Source organism: Trachemys scripta, chromosome 7 (genome assembly GCF_013100865.1).
Source record: "Trachemys scripta elegans isolate TJP31775 chromosome 7, CAS_Tse_1.0, whole genome shotgun sequence".
Lineage (NCBI taxonomy): Eukaryota > Metazoa > Chordata > Testudines > Emydidae > Trachemys > Trachemys scripta.
Window position 1 is genome coordinate 72,738,086 of NC_048304.1, and position 18,502 is coordinate 72,756,587.

An 18,502-nucleotide genomic window follows, 5' to 3' on the forward strand; every position below is an offset into this window, starting at 1 on the left:
ACATCTGTTAGTCTTAAAGGTGCCACAGGACTCTCTATAACACTGAAGTTTCAGTTTTTTTGCTCTAGAGTCAGCAATAACGATTGGTTTAGTTGAACTGAAGATGGCAATAATATGGAACCATACTGTACCACCATTCCTATCAATATGCAAAAGTAGTTTTAACATCCATCTTTATTCTGACCTTGACTAGCCCCAAGCACACATCTGTTCCTAGTAAAGCCAAGAATAATCTACATGGGGTCTTTGCATCAGAGGAGCTCCGCGTGCATAGCAGTACATCAGACTCAAGTGAAGCAGAGAGAATTTTGCCCTAAATTAATTCATGTACTTATTTCCTCCTCTTACTGGGTGAAATACATCTCTTTATAGAGGCCCAACACAAGGCTTATATGCCTGTTCCACTAAATCCTTTTGTCAGCTTTCTGCAGAGGAATGAATTTCAGTCACATGACTAACAGTAGAGCTGCATGCAACCATAAGAAATTCAAGAGTTACAAATACCTGGAGTAGAGAGGCAGGCACTTAAATATGCTCTACAAGATGCAGAAGTCCTCACTATAGAAGTAACAGACATGATCCATTTTTAAGAATACTTTTCACTGGTTCTAACCTCTGATTATCCCGTTTGTTTTGTTTTTAAATGCAGACAGTAGTGATTCATACACAGTAGATACTGTAGAGCATTTTAGTCTTGCATTGAGTATGTGTCTACTCATTTGCTTCAATGTTATTTAATATAGTTAACTAAATGGTAAGAACAATATACCACCAGTACAACTTTTGGAACAATATATTTTGGGAGTGGGGGAACCTGAGCCTCTCCCCCCCTCCATACTTTCCACCTCTGTTTCAGTGACTCTCTGACTGAAAGACACAGCTAGTTCAGCCTAGAGATTTTCAATCCTGATTCCTACCCAACTCTCAGCGTAATCAATAGAAAGACTCTTGTTAACTGAATTAGGAGCAGGAGGAGACCCATAGTTAGCCAGAAAGGTCACTCTCAGGAGTTTAGCCAGGGATGTTTAGTTGGACAAGAGGGAGTAGAGATCTGTGCTTTCTCCTCCCATTGAAATGAATGCCTGTTCTCATCATTCATAGCCCTAAGAGCATGGGACCAGATATGATCCTGTACATCAAACTAACTGGATAGCTGTAAGGATAATTATAGTTTATTTAATTAAGTTTAGAAACCAACCCAGTAAAGTGCATATGCGCATGCTTAGCTTTTAACATGAGCAGTCTCATTAACTTTATTGGAACTATTCGTGTACTTCCAGTTAAGTACATGCTGAGGTACTCCGCTGGATGAGGGCTATAAAGGGCTCTATTACATTTAAGCACTGTGGGCCTATTCCTCAACTTGTGTAATTAATTTACAGTGGCTGAGGATGTGGTCCCATATTTTAATGCGTATTTGCTGCTTAAAAAAAGCAGTTTCATTACAGCACAGAACTGCCTTCAGTCAATAGTAAAAAGGGAGACTATTTTTAAAGTATTAAATAATACTATGGCATGATTTTGCTCCAAAATTAATATAACAAAAATTACATTAACTATGTAGCAAGTTTGTTGTCTAGCAATTAACCTTTTTTCTTGTTTTAATTTGCTGTTTAAAATGTGACTTTACATTTTGTTTTCATACTGCTGCTATGAGAATTACCTTGAAACATTCTCAATATAATCTTGCTTTGTTCTATGTCACTATGAAGGCAGTCTGCACTTTTAATACAAACTTGACACCAAAATATCTTGATTTTTTTAATCACAAAATTGTCTGAGTTTTTTGAAACTATGACCATGTTCCAAGTTTGCTAATTTATAGAAAATGTGGTTATGATTATTTCTGATTAGAGATATTTAAGATTGAAATCTGTCAAAATGTAAAATAATTTTTCCAATGTGTATTTCAAAGTATTACTTGTACACCTTTTTTGGCACAAGCAAATGCCATAAAATAGCTCAGACTAATTATTATGTACTCAGCATACAACTGTATGCATTGAAATTCAGATTGGATAAAAAAATCATAGCACTTTATAATTCATTTACTATTAATTAACAGGCAGAAAAAACTGACCACAAAAATATGCATCACTCATCTGCAGATGCTTTTATTTTCCTCGCTGCAAACTGATTAACAATGGAAGGTTTTGTCATCATCCTTTCATTTGAATAAGAAATCAACAGCCACCAATATTTACTGATTGCTGATTACCACCAATTACTGAATGATTCCAGGCTTAGATATATTGACCTGTTTTTCCTATTCATCTGCTTTTCACATCACTAAATCCTTATATGCCACCATGGATGATGTAGCAGAGCATTTAAGTACATACTTAATATTAACTACTCATATGCTTAAAGTTAATCATGTACTGAAGTACCTTACTGAATCAGGGTCTCTGTGCACAAGAAATGCAGAGTTTGTACTTAATATATGTAAATTGGATAAAACTTCATAGCAACTGTGATGTTACAGTCCAGCCTCTCAGTTAACTAATCACCATGTTCTATGAAACTGTGTTGCAGTGGAATATTTTGTGGCTTTCAGGAAGTGGTTAGTTTTGGTTAATGTATTTAAAATTAGTTGTTTTAGACCAGTAGAATAAAATGTTGTTCTGCAGCTTTAAAACACAATCTCAGCATATGCATCTATGCAAAGCAAACCAAAAACTATTACATATTATTCAACTAGAAAGCTGTGAATAGATCACTCATACCAAGTATTTTGAGAATGTTGTTTGGCAGGATCAATTCAATATAATTACATTAATATAACAAGTGGCAATGATTTATTATAAACATGTTGATGACACTTGAAATCCACCTGTTAACTGCAAAATGGTTTAGGATGGTAAGGTTTCATGCAATATATACCAACATATACTGTATATAGGCTTGGCAAAATTATTTTTTAAATAATTTTGATTGATATCTGCTTATTTTAAGCATTTTTTCACTATTAATTTAAATTTTCACAGTTGCACAAAATTATGGGTTTTAAGTATTTTTAATTTTTATCTATTTAAATTTTCAGCGTTGCAGGAAAATGGGGGGAGTCAGACAATTATTTAATGACAGTAGAAACAGATTCAAAAAGTTAAAGCTATATAACGATTAAAAAATAAACTGTCAACATATACAAAATAAATATCCATAAATCAAACTCTAACAAGTTCTCAGCAACGTTTTTCTTCCTTTGCCTATATATAAATTTTGATTCTGATCATCAATGGAAATATTTTTTCATCAGTTTGTGTGTGTAAGGGGAAATCAATGTTTACTGATAAAAATCTAATCCTCCCAAGCCTATACACATGTTTACCCACCCACTCACCCAATGCTGGACTGTGCTCAAAGATATTTATGGACTGATATCTCACTTAAAAAGAGGATTCTCGAGAATATAAAAATCCACAATGAACAAACAGAAGTGGGAGAAATCTTAATGGTGATGCATTTGAAGGGATAAAATACTGCTGGCATTACCCCTGTGAGTAGTCTCAGTGACACTATGCATGTAAGTTCAGCAGGAAATGGCTATAACAATGTATCTGAACCTTTTATGGTATGTGAATTACAAGAATACAAAATTAATATTTTAGTGACATTTTTATTTTTATAACATAGTATAGATTTATGGCAAATGTAAATGTGTATTTATAGCATCTTAATTTTGTTTCTGTTCTAAGTTTTATGCTTTAAGGAAACAAATATCTATATCTAGATATATATATATATATAATTGAAGTAAACTGTATATTGGTACTATGAACTCAGAATATTTAAATAGTAAAAATCTGTGTCCAATAAAAAGTATTGCAAGAAAAGACCTGATTGTGTTTATTTAAATCATACAGACAGCAGTTATTTTAGCCTCATTTCTTACTTAAGCAAATATGTTAAAACTATATGCTATGATGTCTTCATCTTTTCCATCTGACGTACTTTCAGTGCTGCCAAGGTATGTGAAATATCAGACCTCTTCTATGTTAGTCCCAGAAAGTGTTATTGGTGTTTCTTGTTGTGTGTTGATTCCTTGGTTCTAGTTTTCTCGGTGTTGATTTTGAACGCTACTAATTGTGCATAGGCTTGGAAAGCATTTGTTTTGGCTTTACCGTCTCTATGGATATGGGATAGCAAATTGATGTAATGTGCAAAGTCAAGGTTGTCAGGAATCAGGGCTTGCAGCCAAGCCTGGGACCAGCTAAACACCCTGATTGACCACACTCCCTGACTGGCTGAGAGGCATCACCAGGCTTGCTCTTTAGCCCAGAAGCAGCACCAGGCCAGCGGCTGCTCAACGCTTATGCCTGCCACTGTGATTGCTCCAATACATGCCTTGCTCCTGTTCTGCTCTGTTCCTGACACTGATCTGACCCTTGGCTCTGACTGCGGCTCTGATCCTTGGTACTGTTTCTGGCCTCTGCCTCCAATTCTGACCACTAGACCTGGCCGCCCACACCCCTGTCGGTGACAAAGGTCTTCTAACTTCTGTGTAAAAGTTCATTGTATGCCCCTGGGTTATTCATAGAATCATAAGATTAAAAAGGATTGCAAGGATCATCTAGTCTAAACCCCTGCCAATATGCAGGATTTCTTATTTCTAAACCATTCTATAGTCTCTCATTACCTACTTACTACCAGTAAAAAGATCATGGGTTAAATAAGACATCCTTGTCTGATGACAGTAGTAACCTCAAATGGCTTAGTCAGTTAACAGTTATGTATTACTTGGCATGCCATGTTTTCATAGAAGCTCTGAATGAGGTTTACAAATTTCTGATGGATTCCATAGTGGTTTAGCAACTTCCATAAAACTGTTCTTTCCACTGTATCAAAGGCTTTTGGAAATCTATAAAATTAATGTAAAGTGGTGACTGTTATTCGATTGGCAGTTCTGTGATGATACACAGGATTATTATTTGATCTATACATACATAAAAATATTAAAGCCAGAACAGCAATAGCCAGACATGCCTTTGTAACTTGAAAGTGGATCTGAAGAAACAGACTTAGTCTCCAAATGAAACTTTGAATATTGAATACCATTCAAGAGTTGGTTTTACTATACAGCACTGAAACTTGGAGACTTATTAAACCTTATTATCTAAGCTCCAAGTTTCCATAAACAACTGCCTTAGACAAATTTTCAATATTAGATGGCCAAAAAAAGCCACAAATGAAGAATTATGGAGAAGCAAAACCTATGGGACAGGAAATTACAGAACAAAAATAGAGATAGCTAGGACATATATGGAGATAAGACCTGCATAACATAACACAGGCATTGGACTGGAATCTCCAGGGCAAGAGGTGACGAGGTAGACCAAGGATAACATGGAAAAGCACAACTGAAGCAGAACTGAAAGCTATCAAATTGACATGGGAAGAAGCTGAGATTGCATCAAGAGACTGTCAAAGATAGAAGGCAGTGAAGGCCCTATGTTCTGTATGGAAGGTAAAGACCTAATTTCAGTCAGGTTAAGTGACTTGCCCATGATCAGCTCCCTATATAAGTAGAAGAGCCAAAAATAAAACTTGGAAGTGCACATTCTAACCACTACATGGTACTCCTTCCCTTATAGGTTTCAATCCTGCTCCTACATTCCAGCAATACCAGTATAAAATACCTACAATATTTCCATTGGAAGCCCTTATTTTCCTGTCTAGGAAACGTTAGAGAATTCAACTGCTATCCCAGACTTTTCTTTCCTTAAATAATGTCTCAAAACAAAATTACCTTTATAGTCAACATGACATTAGTCAGTAATGAGGACTGCCTACTTCTCTGTGTTTGTCCAGTGCCTAGCATTGGACAATGGGTCCATTTTTGGTCAGCCCTTATGCTCTACCAGAATAAACACGATAAAAGTGTGTTTCAGAAATAACATTTTAGCCTATGGCATCAGGACTGCAGTGCTTTACACAAGTACACGTTTCATTTATTCAGTAACTGTATTTTCAGAATGTGCTCCCATGTGGTTATTAACATGAACATTCATGTTTATTGGTTATAAAAGGGAAAATGACTGCAAAATACACAAGGCTAGGAAACCCCTTTTTCAAATGAAAGTGAAACCTGGTCAGACATGCCAAACCTGCAGAAAACCACTGCAATTGAGCTTGGTTTTGGCTTAATTGGCTTGTGAGTTGCTTGTTGGCTAGTTTTTGGCTCATAGCTCCTTGCTTGTTTGGCTTGTAGCATCTTTTTTGTGATCAGCGCCCGGCAAGCGGGGGGGAGGGAAGCGGGGGGAAGAAGCGGAGAGAGTCAGGGGTGCACAGTGGGCCCACCAAAGTCCCAGACTGCAGGGGGGGTGGAATCTAGTCACATAGAATGTTGGGTTCTTAGTAGGGTTACCATATTTTAATTTTTAAAAAGAAGGACACTCCATGGGGCCCCGGCCCTGCCCCAACTCCGCCCCTTCCCCGCCCCTGGCCCACCCCAACTCCGCCCCCAGCCCCGCCCCAACTCTGCCCCCTCCCCTGAACGCTCTGCCCCCTGCTCCTCCCCCTCCCCTGCTTCCTGCGAATCAAATGTTTGCGGGAAGCCTGAAACAGGGAGGCAGCAGGTAAGCTGGGGCGGGGTGCGGCCCAGCTCAGTCCGGCCCCCCTGGCCGAGCGGCTCCCTTTGGCGGCCGGCCGGCCCAGGCCAAGAGGCTCTGGCCTCGGTGTCTCCCGCCCAGCTGAGGCCCCGGCCCCTGGCCAAGTGCCCGCACCCCCAGCCGAGCACCGCACCGGCCCCCGGCCAAGTGCCCACGCTCCTGGCCCGGCCCCCGGCCCAGCACCGCGCTGGCCCCCGGCCCAGCACCACGCTGACCCCGGTCCCGGCCCCCGGCCAAGTGCCCGTGCCCCAGGCCCAGCACCGCGCCCCCGGCTGAGCACCGTGCCGGTCCCGGCCCCCGGCCAAGTGCCCGCACCCCCGGCCGAGCACCGCGCCAGCCCCCGGCCAAGTGCCTGCGCTCCCAGCCCAACCCCCGGCCAAGTGCCTGTACCCCAGGCCCAGCACCGCGCCCCCGGCCAAGCACCGTGCCGGTCCTGGCCCCGGCCCGCGGCCAAGTGCCAGCACCCCCGGGCGAGCACCACGCCGGTCCCAACCCCGGCCAAGTGCCCGCGCCCCCGGCCCAGCCCCCGGCCGAGCGCCCGTGCCGGTCCCTGGACAAGTGCCTGCGCCCCCGGCCCAGCACCGCGCCGGCCCCACACCCCCGGCCCCGGCCGAGCACCACGCCGAGCCCGGTCCCGGCCAAGTGCCTGCGCCCCCGACCCGGCCCCCGGGGCGGCCCAGCTCCGCGCTGGCCCCGTGCCCCCGGCCCCAGTCCCTCCCGAGCACCGCGCTGGCCCCTGCCCCCGCACCGCCGCGCCCTACCTCCCTATTTTCCCGGACATGTCCGGCTTTTTGGGATTTCCCCCTGGACGGGTATTTGAGGCCCAAAAAGCCGGACATGTCCAGGAAAATCCGGACGTATCGTAACCCTAGTTCTTAGGGATTCGCTTGTTTTGGCCTTGTTTTAACATGGGCTTAACTTGATTTTTGGCTTATTGTGAAAGTCGGGATGCTTATTTACCATGTGAAAATTGACAACTGTGAACCTGGGGGGGAGTGTCCCACAAACAGTGCCAGGCTCTGTGCTGGTTTCAGCTTGCACTTGAGTGACCCACAGACGGTGGCAGGCTGTGTGTAACTGTGTGCGACGCACAGAGCCTGCCAGGCTGTGTGGGATTGCGTGGGACCCGCGCGCAGACCGTGCCACTGCCAGCCACGCTGTCACCTGCAGCCCGAGCCCGACGCCCAGCCAGCCCTTTCCCCTATGCCAGAAACTGGGCTGCAGCCAGTGCCCGGCCTCGGTGAGGCAGGGTACGGTCCCCGCCCGTCTCCACACGCCGCCGCTGGGGAGACTGGAGCCCGGGCGCCCCACCCAGCAGGGCGGCCCCACTCACGTGACCCGCAGTTCCCTGCCTTAGCAACCGCCCGGCGCGGCGGCTGTCGCGGGGCCGGGGCTCTGCGCTCGCCATGCCCCCGCGCGCGCTGGTGACGCTCCGGTTCGGCCCCTACCGGAGCTGCGGGGTGTTGGAGCACAGGCCCTTCCGCCTGCAGGGCCTGCAAGGTGCGTGGGCGGCTCCCCCGGCCAGGCAGGGACCCAAGTCCGGCCCAGGCACTTAGCGGGACTGATGGGGGTGGTCAGCTCTTACTTCCCCCCGCTCCTCCGCGCTCCTGCGCCAGTGTGGGGAGGGGGAGCCGAGGGGTCCGCGACCCGCCCCTGCCCACGCCTCGCGCAGCAGCTTTCACACGGAGCCTGCTTTAGGCGTTAACCTCGGTTACAAAGGTGGCGGGAGATCCCCGCCGCCCGCGGGGCAGTGCCAGCCCTAGGCGCCTATTTAAACCTCTGCGGGGCCTCCCCGTCACGTCAGCCGCTTCTCCGCACACCCCTGAAGTGCTCGGTCCCGAGTTAGGGTCAGATCTTCGCAGTTGCTCTCCCTTATCTATCCCGTGTACGGGCACCAGCCGCGCTGCCCGAGGAAATGGGATAAGGACACAGGACAAGCAGCTGCAGCAAAACGTTTCCAACGGGGCGAGAGGAGGAAATGAAATCCCCTGCTGGAAGGCAACTAGAAATCCAGTTAGTTAAAAAGAAGTTGGACTAGGTTCATGTACTAGGTGGATCTGAGGCCCCGGGTCAGTTTCTGGGGTTTTACATCAGCTCTTCCTGTTTCTTTAAAAATGCGTTGTCAGGGATGTAATTATGTTACCTAAGTTGTACAAGTGGTTGCAGGATTGGGGCCGAGATGTCTATCCACAAGGGACTGTCAACATACAAGAGAAGTTTGAAAACCATGAAAAATATTTGTCTAAGTTTTCGGTTATAGTTAACTTACATGTGCTATATAACACTAGATAAACAGTGTTCACATAGAAGTGTGACTTAAGTTGATCATCCTTCAGTAACTATTCCTCAGTTTTAAATACACACCTTCCACATTTCACCTCCACTAAACTTGAAAACAGTGATGGCCATTATAGTTATTTGGTCACTCACTTGAATACAAACACCTGAAAATTACAAGTATACATATATAAATCAAATTTAGAGTGAATATTCCTTTCATCCCTATTAATAAAATACAGCAGCAGCGTTTACATTTTCAGTTCACTGCTTGTAAACACTGAGGATAGTCTGTTTCTATATATGCCAGGGGAAAAAAATGTTTCTGCTTTATTCCTGCAGTTCTTTACACAGTGCAAATGGTTACAAACTACCACTCCAATCATCAGATTTTGTTTTTTGAGGAAGTTAGAATAATGGCTCAGTAGGATTATAACATCTCATAACATCTATGTAATTAATGACAACTGGCTGTCAAGAATAACTTCAATTATTCTCTCCTTTGTTTTATACAGTGATTTATCAGTTGATCTACCAAATACATGTATTTGACATTTAAACTGGCCCTCAAAAATATAACACCTTAATTCAACTAAGGCACATATTAGACCCAGTTCAACCCTCATGTAACTGTTGAAATCAATGCAATTAGGCATGCAATTTCCATTAATGGAAGTTATATAGTGGTTCTCAACCTTTCCTGATTACTGTACCCCTTTCAGGAGTCTGATTTGTCTTGGGTACCCCAAGTTTCACCTCAGTTAAAAACTACTTGCTTACAAAATCAGATATAAAAATACAAAAAAGTGTCACAGCACCCTATTACTGAAAAATAGATTACTTTCTCATTTTGGCTGTATGAAATTTTAGTTTGTACTGACTTCGCTAGTGCTTTTTATGTAGCCTGTTGTAAAACTAGGCAAATATCTAGATGAGTTGATTTACCCCCTGGAAGACCTCTGTGTACCCCTGTTTGAGAACCGCTGTGTTGGAGAACAGAGTATATCTTTAAGTCTGACTTAGTAAGAATGAGTACTTAAAATCCTTTCTAGCTCATAAAGTAAGCAGATATTGGTAAGTTATGTTTATTTCCATGGTTTTTATTCTTATAGTTTTCCAGTTACACAAAAATCCATAAAAAACATAAGCTTTGCTAAGCGTGAAATAAACTTAAATTCTATGTATTTACATAGTTTACATAGATTCATGATAAGATAGCTGTAAAATAAAATACTTGGAAACCAGCAAAGTAATCTTATTTAGTCTTCCTTTTAACAGATCACTGACAACTCACAACAACTAATAGAAAGTAGACTGAAGGATACCTTGAGGCTAAGGGTGAAATTCTGGCTCCACTGTAATCAATGGCAAAACTCCCATTTATTTTAGTGGAGCCAGGATTTCACCCTCAGTACATAGCTGAGACCTCTGAATTGGGAACTGAGCTGGAGATGCTCAGTATATTATGCTTGAGATGTAAATAGTATAAAGGTAGCAAAAGAAGCTTTTAACCCTTTAGTGCAGTGCTGAGAGAAGTAGAGTAGAGCTGTCTATGGCTAGAAGAGTTATGTTTAGCTGTGGGAACATATATTCATTTCAGTGTCCCAAACAAGAGAAGAATTGTAATTAAAATGATTTATATTAATATAGCTGCAAAACTCTTCTCTGATGTACACGAATATTGAGTATTGTTATTTCTATTTACAATAGCTTATACACCAAAAAACCCTCTGCCTATCCACACCTGGAAATGCACCTAAAATAAGTTGTCGTATAATAAATTGTATAGCTATTTATTCTATTGCAATATCTTTATTTAAACAAAAGAAAAAATGAACATTAAGGGTCTGATTCAGCAAACTCTTACTTGTGTATCTTGTGTTTACTAATGTAAAGACGTCCACTGAAATCAGTGGAATGTGTAAGAAACACACATGGGTAAGGATTTTGCAGAATCAGATCCTAAACTAATGAAATTGTTTGAGTATGCCCCTCATTGAGCTCCATGCCTTTCAGAAATTAATTTAGAGGACATTAGATAAATGGTGGAGTGGACAGTACAGAAGTGCAATACCACCTGCTGCAAGTAGTTTATATTTTGTAAATATGAACTTTGTAGAGCTAATTATCACAAATGACCATTAAAACTCTCCAGAAAGCATTCAAAAGTATCTAATGAAGCCTCTCCCAAACTGTCAGACTGCTGGAAACTCAAGGAGCACTACCTTATTAAGTGGACTCCTTGCTGAGACACTTTCTGTAGTTTCGCAAGAAGTTACATTAAAATTCTGTAATCATATTTTTCACAGTTGGCTCTAGTTATGCTAAACTGATTAAACAATGAAGTGGACACATGCCAATACTTAAAAGTCATAACAACTGTAATAGTAATTAGATGCAAAAAATTGATACTTCTCTCTACTTTTCTGAAAGAAACATTGACTGGAACACTGAGCTGAAAAGGACTGTTTTGCATTAGTCTTAATCTTAATATTAGCTCAAACTCTTTTCGTTTTCTACTGATAAGTAATTAATGGTACACTTCTACAGGATTTTGCTTAGACTACCAAAAACACACACGCACATAGCGTAAGATGCCATTTACAAAGCATATGAAGGTCCAACCCAGAACAATACATTAATTATGAATTGCTAGAACTGTATTAATAATCAGTCCTTGTATTTCCTCAGTTTTGCTGAATTTAAGTCAGCACTGTACAATGTGCTGCAACAAACTAGTTCCCTCCTACTTTGTGAAAGCAGGTGGCCAACATGGATCAGTCTGTTCAGAATGGATCTCAAATCGAGTTTTGGAAAAACATACAGAGGACATATTTGGTCAGATTCTCCAACTACTTTAGAAAATCTACAAAATATTAAATTATATTCAGAAATAATTCTCTAAGCACTCTTTCAGAAACAAGATGAATGTGTGCGCCAGTCAACAGTACAGTTAAAGGTTGATTGCCTGCTGCTCCAGTTGCACAATAGCACTGTCTTAACGTTTTATTGGAGATTTCTTTTGAAATTACCTACAAATTAATTGTGTTCCTCATGGCTGTTATGCCAATTAATAGCATATTTAAGTGCATAGCGAGCTTCTTGCCTTTCTTTTAATGCAAGACTATAATTGAGAAAGAGTGGAGTTTTTCAATCAAAGCAGGCCCATTACTATAATAATAGTGAAGCTACAAATTAGAATAGGTAGAATTTTGTGGGTAATCTTGCACAGTGCTTGCCTGCACTGTGTCTTATTATCAGATACTTGCTCTCATGAATTCCAGAATTTAGAAGTACTAAAAGTTCATGGAAAACCAAGCAAATGCTCTTTTTCTGCTCTTTTTGTAGCTGTGTTGCAAGCAGAGGGTCACCAACTTATTCTAGAAAAGATACCAGATTGGAATAATGTAGAACTCATAGTGAATGGAGAGACTGTTTTCCAGTGCAACATTAATGACCTGGACTTTGGTAAGTATAGGAGTTTCTTCACTGTATCTCCTCTTTAAAAGCTATTTAGTTTTGAAATAGTAGCACTTCCTAAGGCATAGTAAAATTTCTGTCAATTTTAACATTAATACTTAGACGTTCTAAAATGCCTTATACATGAGGCATCTTAAAGCGCACAGTAAGAAAAAGGATGGCTCAGTGGCTAGGGCAGTAGCTTGGAGCTTGACGACCCAGAAGAATATCTCTGCTCCATCACAGGCTTGCTGTTTGACCTTAGGTAAGTCACTTAGTCTCTCTGTATGTTAGTTCTCCGTCTATGAAATTAGGAAATAGTACTTTCCTATCTCACAAGGGTATTGTGAAGAAGAACTTCATTAAAGACCTGAAGAAGAGCTGTGTGTTAGCTCAAGGCTTGTTTCTCTCATCAACAGAAGATGGTCCAATAAAAGATATTACTTCACCCACCTTGTCTCTCTGCATTAAAGATTGTGAGGTTCTCAGAGTCAACAGTAATAGGGCCATATAAGTATGATACATAGTTAATTTATCCTCACAGTTATGTGAGGTAGGTAAGATGATATATAACAGGGTCATTTCAGAGTAAAGCTGCATTTGGTGTGGGGCACAGCAGGTTAGGACAAAAGGTGAAGCGTGTCTCAACTGAAACTGCAGGTGGAATTTAGTATACCTGCATCTAATAACCTATACTGGAGTTTGACCAGAACACTAATTAATATTAGAACTGATTGGGAGTTTTCAGCACATGATTTTCTAACAGAAACTGCCCTTTTTGCAAAATTGAAATTTTCCCCATCCAGTTTTGTCAAAATGACACCTCCCTGGTTGCTCACCTGGAAGGTTCTTGCCAATTTCACTTTCAGCCTGCAGGAAGAAAGTGAAATTGGCAAAAGCCTTCCTGGGAGTCTGACTTTTCACCTCAATTTGGGACTTTTTTCCCCAAAAAGCATGAATTTTTTTGCCATGAGGAATTTCCATTTTCCAGCCAGCTCAAATTAACCTCTATCTGTTCAAAAATGTCATAGAATCACTATCGATTACATGTGGCAAGAATTTCAGTTTTGTTATCTGAACGATGTCACTGCCAACAACACTTAATTCCATGCTGGTGCACTGATTAAATACTGGCTTATGGAGAGGAGTGCTATCCATCTACTGAATCATCAGCAGTGTACATCCATTGCCTGCAACATATCTGTATTCTTTGAAGTTCTTCACTCCAAGTACTGAATCCAGTGTCATCAGATTATTCAGCTTACCAAGATCAGTCCTGGTTGTTACTTGTGTAGGATCCCGGGAAAACCCAGATACTACCATAATTTCATGACATCAGGATTTATGATGGTCTGAAGATTTAACCACCTTTTTGGGAATCCTGTCAGATATCACACAAGAGACAGGGTTGAGTTGGGTTCCAGTACTTGAATGGGAGAACTCAAAGGAATATATGAATGCTATGATAAGGAGGAGGAGCATGAGATGAAAATCTATTTACTCTGCATATCCTTTGTAAGTGTTATCTTTCTCCTTTAGGAGGTGATGGCAAATTGGATCCACTATGTGAAGAAGCCAGAATAGCAGTGCTAAATGCCTACTGATTAGCAGGCACATGTTCTCTCACACTGGTTTACTGTAGGCCAAGGGATTATATTACAATGGCATCAGAAATGCCAGGATAAAGGTCGTTCTGTACATTTTCACATCTCTTAGTATTTCTCTGCATAATTTAATAAAATATGGTCATGTCAAATAAACAAGAATGTATTACCTTCTTACAGAATCAACTATATATTCATTTAATCTTAAATATATTACAGATTCATATGTAGTTTCTATATGGTTTTAATAAATTCTTTTAAATTACAACATTGGTATTCTAGAGTTTAGGTTTAAGTCACCTCTTCTTTCAACACATTACATCATCACTGTGTGTAACTATTTCTGCCATGAAGAAAATCTAGGGAGAAGCTTTTCAAGTTAAGACCATCAGTTCAGAGTTAAGGTTAATTTTAAAAGAAACAAAAACATTTGACAGTATGGAAATGTGGTTAAGACACCTAAATGATAATATCTCTGAGCCATAATGCTCTCCTAAGAAAAATCAGAGTCCATACTAAATAGTTAGTTTTATCAGTGACCACAAAACTAGGATCCCATACTCACTCATACAGAAGTTGTGCTGATTCTAGCCTCCTTTGTGAAGTAGTACTTCCTTTGATTTGTTTAAAATCTGATGCCTATTAATTTCTTTGGGTGATCCCTGGATCTTGTGTTATGTGAAGGAATATATAATACTTCCTTATTCACTTTCTCCACACCATTTTATAGACCTCTATTATATCCCCCCTTAGTCGTCTTTTTTCCAAGCTGAACAGTCCCAGTCTTTTTACTCTCTCCTCATATGGAAGCTTTTCCATACTCAATCATTTTTGTTGCCCTTTTCTGTAATTAGACAAAAGCTAGAGTATTTAGCAAACATCCTAAGGGAAGGAAGATGAGAGAATGTTATTATCATGAGGTCAGGGTTAATGTTGTTTGGGTAACCTTAACTGCTTATTAGCATACTTTTAAAATGTTTGTGCTTCTTAAAATTTTAATTCTGAATTTGCTGGCTCTCTAATGCTCTAACTCCAGGGTTTTTTTATCCTTAAGTTATTGATACATACTGTCAACCTTAAGGGAGACAAGGTAAGTGAAGTAATATCTTTTATTGGACCAACTTATGTCCAAAGGTGAAGTGGCCTTAAAATGTGTTGACTACTTATGCTCAAAAATCTATTCCACCTTGTATTTAGCTGTGACATCCTGAGTAGCTTTCCCAGATGTGAAGAAGAGCTCTGTGTAGTTTAAAAATTAGTCTATTTCACCATCAGAGGCTGGTCCAATAAAACACATTACTTCACCCATCTTGTCTCTCTAATATGTTGGGACCAACATGGCTACAACAATACTGCAAGCAACTGTCAACCTTAAGTCCATTTTAACAATTTTGCTCAGGCTAATGCAGTAGTTTGAAAATTATCATTTTGCTGGCATTTTTAATAGCTTATTCAGTTCAGGTCTTGGATACATTTTTCAAAAATGATAAACTGGAAACTGATCACTTCTTTCCTGTGAAACAAGAAGACTCCTTGGGTCAATCTTTGCACCCTAGTGCCACTATTTGAACAAAGGAGTACAGTGGTAGTTACCCTAAAGTAGTTTTAGGTGGTACAACCACAGTTTCTAACAACATGTCTACAGGAAGACAAAAGCTCACCGTTATAGAGCAAGAGATAATCAAACGCTACCCCATAGAACATCTCCTATCAACCATAACCTGCAGGGAGATAGTTTCAATTACAAATGACCAAACTGCATTTACTGCAGCATGGATCTGAAGCAAAGTAATGAAACATTGTCAGAATAATACCATCAGTATGCCCTGCTATGGTCTCTTACTAATAAGACAAGAATGCCAGAGGCATTTAAGAACCCATCTTCAATAAGTGGGAAGAACTAAGCATACCAGTAGCTAAAATTGTGTGAAGCAGGAACTTTATTGTCCCTTCAGAAGACTGAAACAAAATAATAACTTTTTTGCTTTCTTCAAATGGAATGCTTCCTGACTTACTCTCAGAGTAAAAGAGGGAGTAGAAATAGCCTTCTCTATATAATTTTATCTGAGTATTAAAATTAACATTTACACCAATGACAAAGGTGTGTTCTGCACTTAGAAATGGTCATTATTGAATACAAAAGACAAGGACAGAGATTCTCACCCACTCTGGTTTGTATATGCTGAGTAAAGGGACCAGAGCAGCGTAAAGGGCTCTAAAAACCCCAGATAATTCCCCCAGCACAGGAACTGAGGAAGACAGCCACAGATTGTCTTCAGAGGAGTGTTTTCAAGCCCCAGCATAGGGATGTGTCAGCGTGAAGCAGCAGCACATAGCACTGCAGGGATTCTAGATAGCACAGCTGCTCATAGCCAGCCCTCAAGAGCTGTATTAAGTTATGCCAGAGACCATTCCAGCCCCTGGAACAACGCAGAATCAGGAGAGCTCAGTGAAGGCTTAAAACTACTTGAACCCTCCCTCTGGGCAGCAAGTTCTGTGTTGCACCTCTTAGATTGATTGATCTAAATTAATGATTTAAGCCAAAATTAATTAATCTTAATATTGGGAACATTTTATATCCAGGAATGGAAGACTAGGGGCCCATTAAGTTCTCTGTATCTGGAACGCCCATTGAAGTAAAGAAAGAGATATACAGAGAGCTTGAAGGAGTGAGCCCTATTTCTAAACAAATTTAAAAGTTTTTAGTTTATACCAGGGGTGGGCAAACTATGGTCCGTCAGGGCTTTGGATCTGGCCTGTGGGATTGCCACCCCTATGGCGCTGCAGACCCCGCGCCACACCCGGAAGCGGGTAGGAGCCGGGGCAGAGGGCTCCACGCCCTGCCCTCACCTGCAGGCACTGCCCCCAGCAGCTCCCATTGGCCAGGAACGGGGAACCGCAGCCAATTGGAGCTTCGTGGGGGGTACCCACAGGCGAGGGCAGCACGCGGTGCCCTCTGCCCCTCCTCCCCCCAGGGGCCGCAGGGACGTGGTGCCGGCTACTTCCAGGAGCAGTACAGGGCCAGGGCAGGCAGGCAGGTAGGGAGCCTGCCCTGGCCCCAGTGTGGGCCGCTGCCACCCCGGAGCTGTTCCAGGTAAGCAGCACCGGGCCAGAGCCTGTACTCTGAACCCCTCCTGCCCCCACCCCCTGCCCTGAGCCCTGTGCTGCACCCTGATCCCCTTCCTGCACACCGCACCCCCTCCCACACCCTGCACTCTCTCCCACACCCCAACCCCCTGCACCAGCCCTACATTCATGGCCCTGCATGCAATTTCCCCATCCAGATGTGGCTCTCGAGCCAAAAAGTTTGCCCACCCCTGGTTTATACAATACACAAGGACATGACTTCTTTTTAATTTCTTACAAAGAACCTCTCATATTTGAATGAATGTATTAAATCATTCAAAATATTGTACTAAATTCAAAGTTGAATAGAATGCCTCTGATCGATACTGTGATCCTTCAGGAACATGCAGATGTGAATGATTTCAGAAGATACTCACTGTTAAGGAACCCCAAAGTTATTAATTAAACAGTTGGTCAGGAGCTACATTTTTTAGATAAAAACTCATAGTGGGTGGCCTCACCAATAACCTGCTGAGAGTCTCATTCTGCATTCTTTGCATACCCAAATCTAGGGTGAGCAGATGTCCCGATTTTATAGGGACAGTCCCAATTTTGGGGTCTTTTTCTTATATAGGCTCCTATTACCCCCCACCCCCGTCCCGATTTTTCACATTTGCTCTCTGGTCACCCTACCCAAATCTCCCATTGATGCCATGTGGCTATCTCTGCTATTAGCAGCGACTGCTCTCATTGACATTAATAGAAGCTGAGTCTGCTTTTGCCAGGATAGAGTTTTGGGTCTGGAAAGAATGTGGGATAAGAGACTGAATTTTGAATTCAGATAGAGGTAAATCTTCCTTTGGGTTAGAGCAGTGGTTCTCAACCACAGAGCTGTGACCCATGTGACATCTTCGGGGCCATACAGGTAGTATTGGAGGTGGCCCATATAACACATTCCAGGCTGTATATGTGGCCCACAATGGTAAATAGGTTGAGAACCACTAGGTTAGAGTAATATCATCACTGCTCTGCAGCACCTCAAACCAAGAAAAGATTCACTACTATCAGAACGAGTAAGACAAAAACTAAATCCATTGAACCCTTAGGCAGCCTTGTTAGAACTTATTAGTCAGATCTTAGGCCCGATTTGCTTAATTCTGCCCCAGCATGTGTGATGTCTCCTCTACTGTTTTATTGTTACAAAAGGAAAAAATAATGTTTAAAATACAAATTTAAAGTACTACTTTGAGGATTTCAACCCCTCCACCCAAATGTTAGTGGCAATTAGTTGCCATGGTGTCTTTAGATTGCTAAAATCCAGTGCAATAGGATATCCAGCCAAGAGATTTAATGTTTAAAAAAGTTTTAAAGTGGCTACTGTAATTTCAAATCTTCATGTTTAGCATGTCCTATGGTTAGAGCCATATGGGGATGACTGAACAAGGAAATCTTATTTGTAGATTCTCTCTACAGTGACTTCCATAC

General features: G+C 41.7%; 1 protein-coding gene across 1 annotated transcript; it reads left to right on the forward strand.

Moving 5' to 3' along the window:
• Positions 1-7,816: 7,816 nt before the first annotated feature.
• C7H10orf53 (chromosome 7 C10orf53 homolog) lies at positions 7,817-14,157 on the forward strand. The gene is made up of 3 exons (XM_034777467.1): positions 7,817-8,111; positions 12,237-12,356; positions 13,887-14,157. Exons 1-3 carry the CDS (start codon positions 8,018-8,020, stop codon positions 13,949-13,951), a joined length of 279 nt encoding a protein of 92 aa, XP_034633358.1. The 5' UTR covers positions 7,817-8,017; the 3' UTR covers positions 13,952-14,157.
• The last annotated feature ends 4,345 nt before the right edge of the window (positions 14,158-18,502 follow it).

What these genes read in the sequence shown, in the direction of transcription:
- C7H10orf53 (XM_034777467.1), top strand. Translation starts at nt 8,018, where the DNA reads ATGCCCCCGCGCGCGCTGGTGACGCTCCGGTTCGGCCCCTACCGGAGC. An exon ending in CCGCCTGCAGGGCCTGCAAG is followed by an intron (nt 8,112 to 12,236) that starts GTGCGTGGGCGG and finishes CTCTTTTTGTAG; the next exon opens with CTGTGTTGCAAGCAGAGGGT. An exon ending in CATTAATGACCTGGACTTTG is followed by an intron (nt 12,357 to 13,886) that starts GTAAGTATAGGA and finishes TTTCTCCTTTAG; the next exon opens with GAGGTGATGGCAAATTGGAT.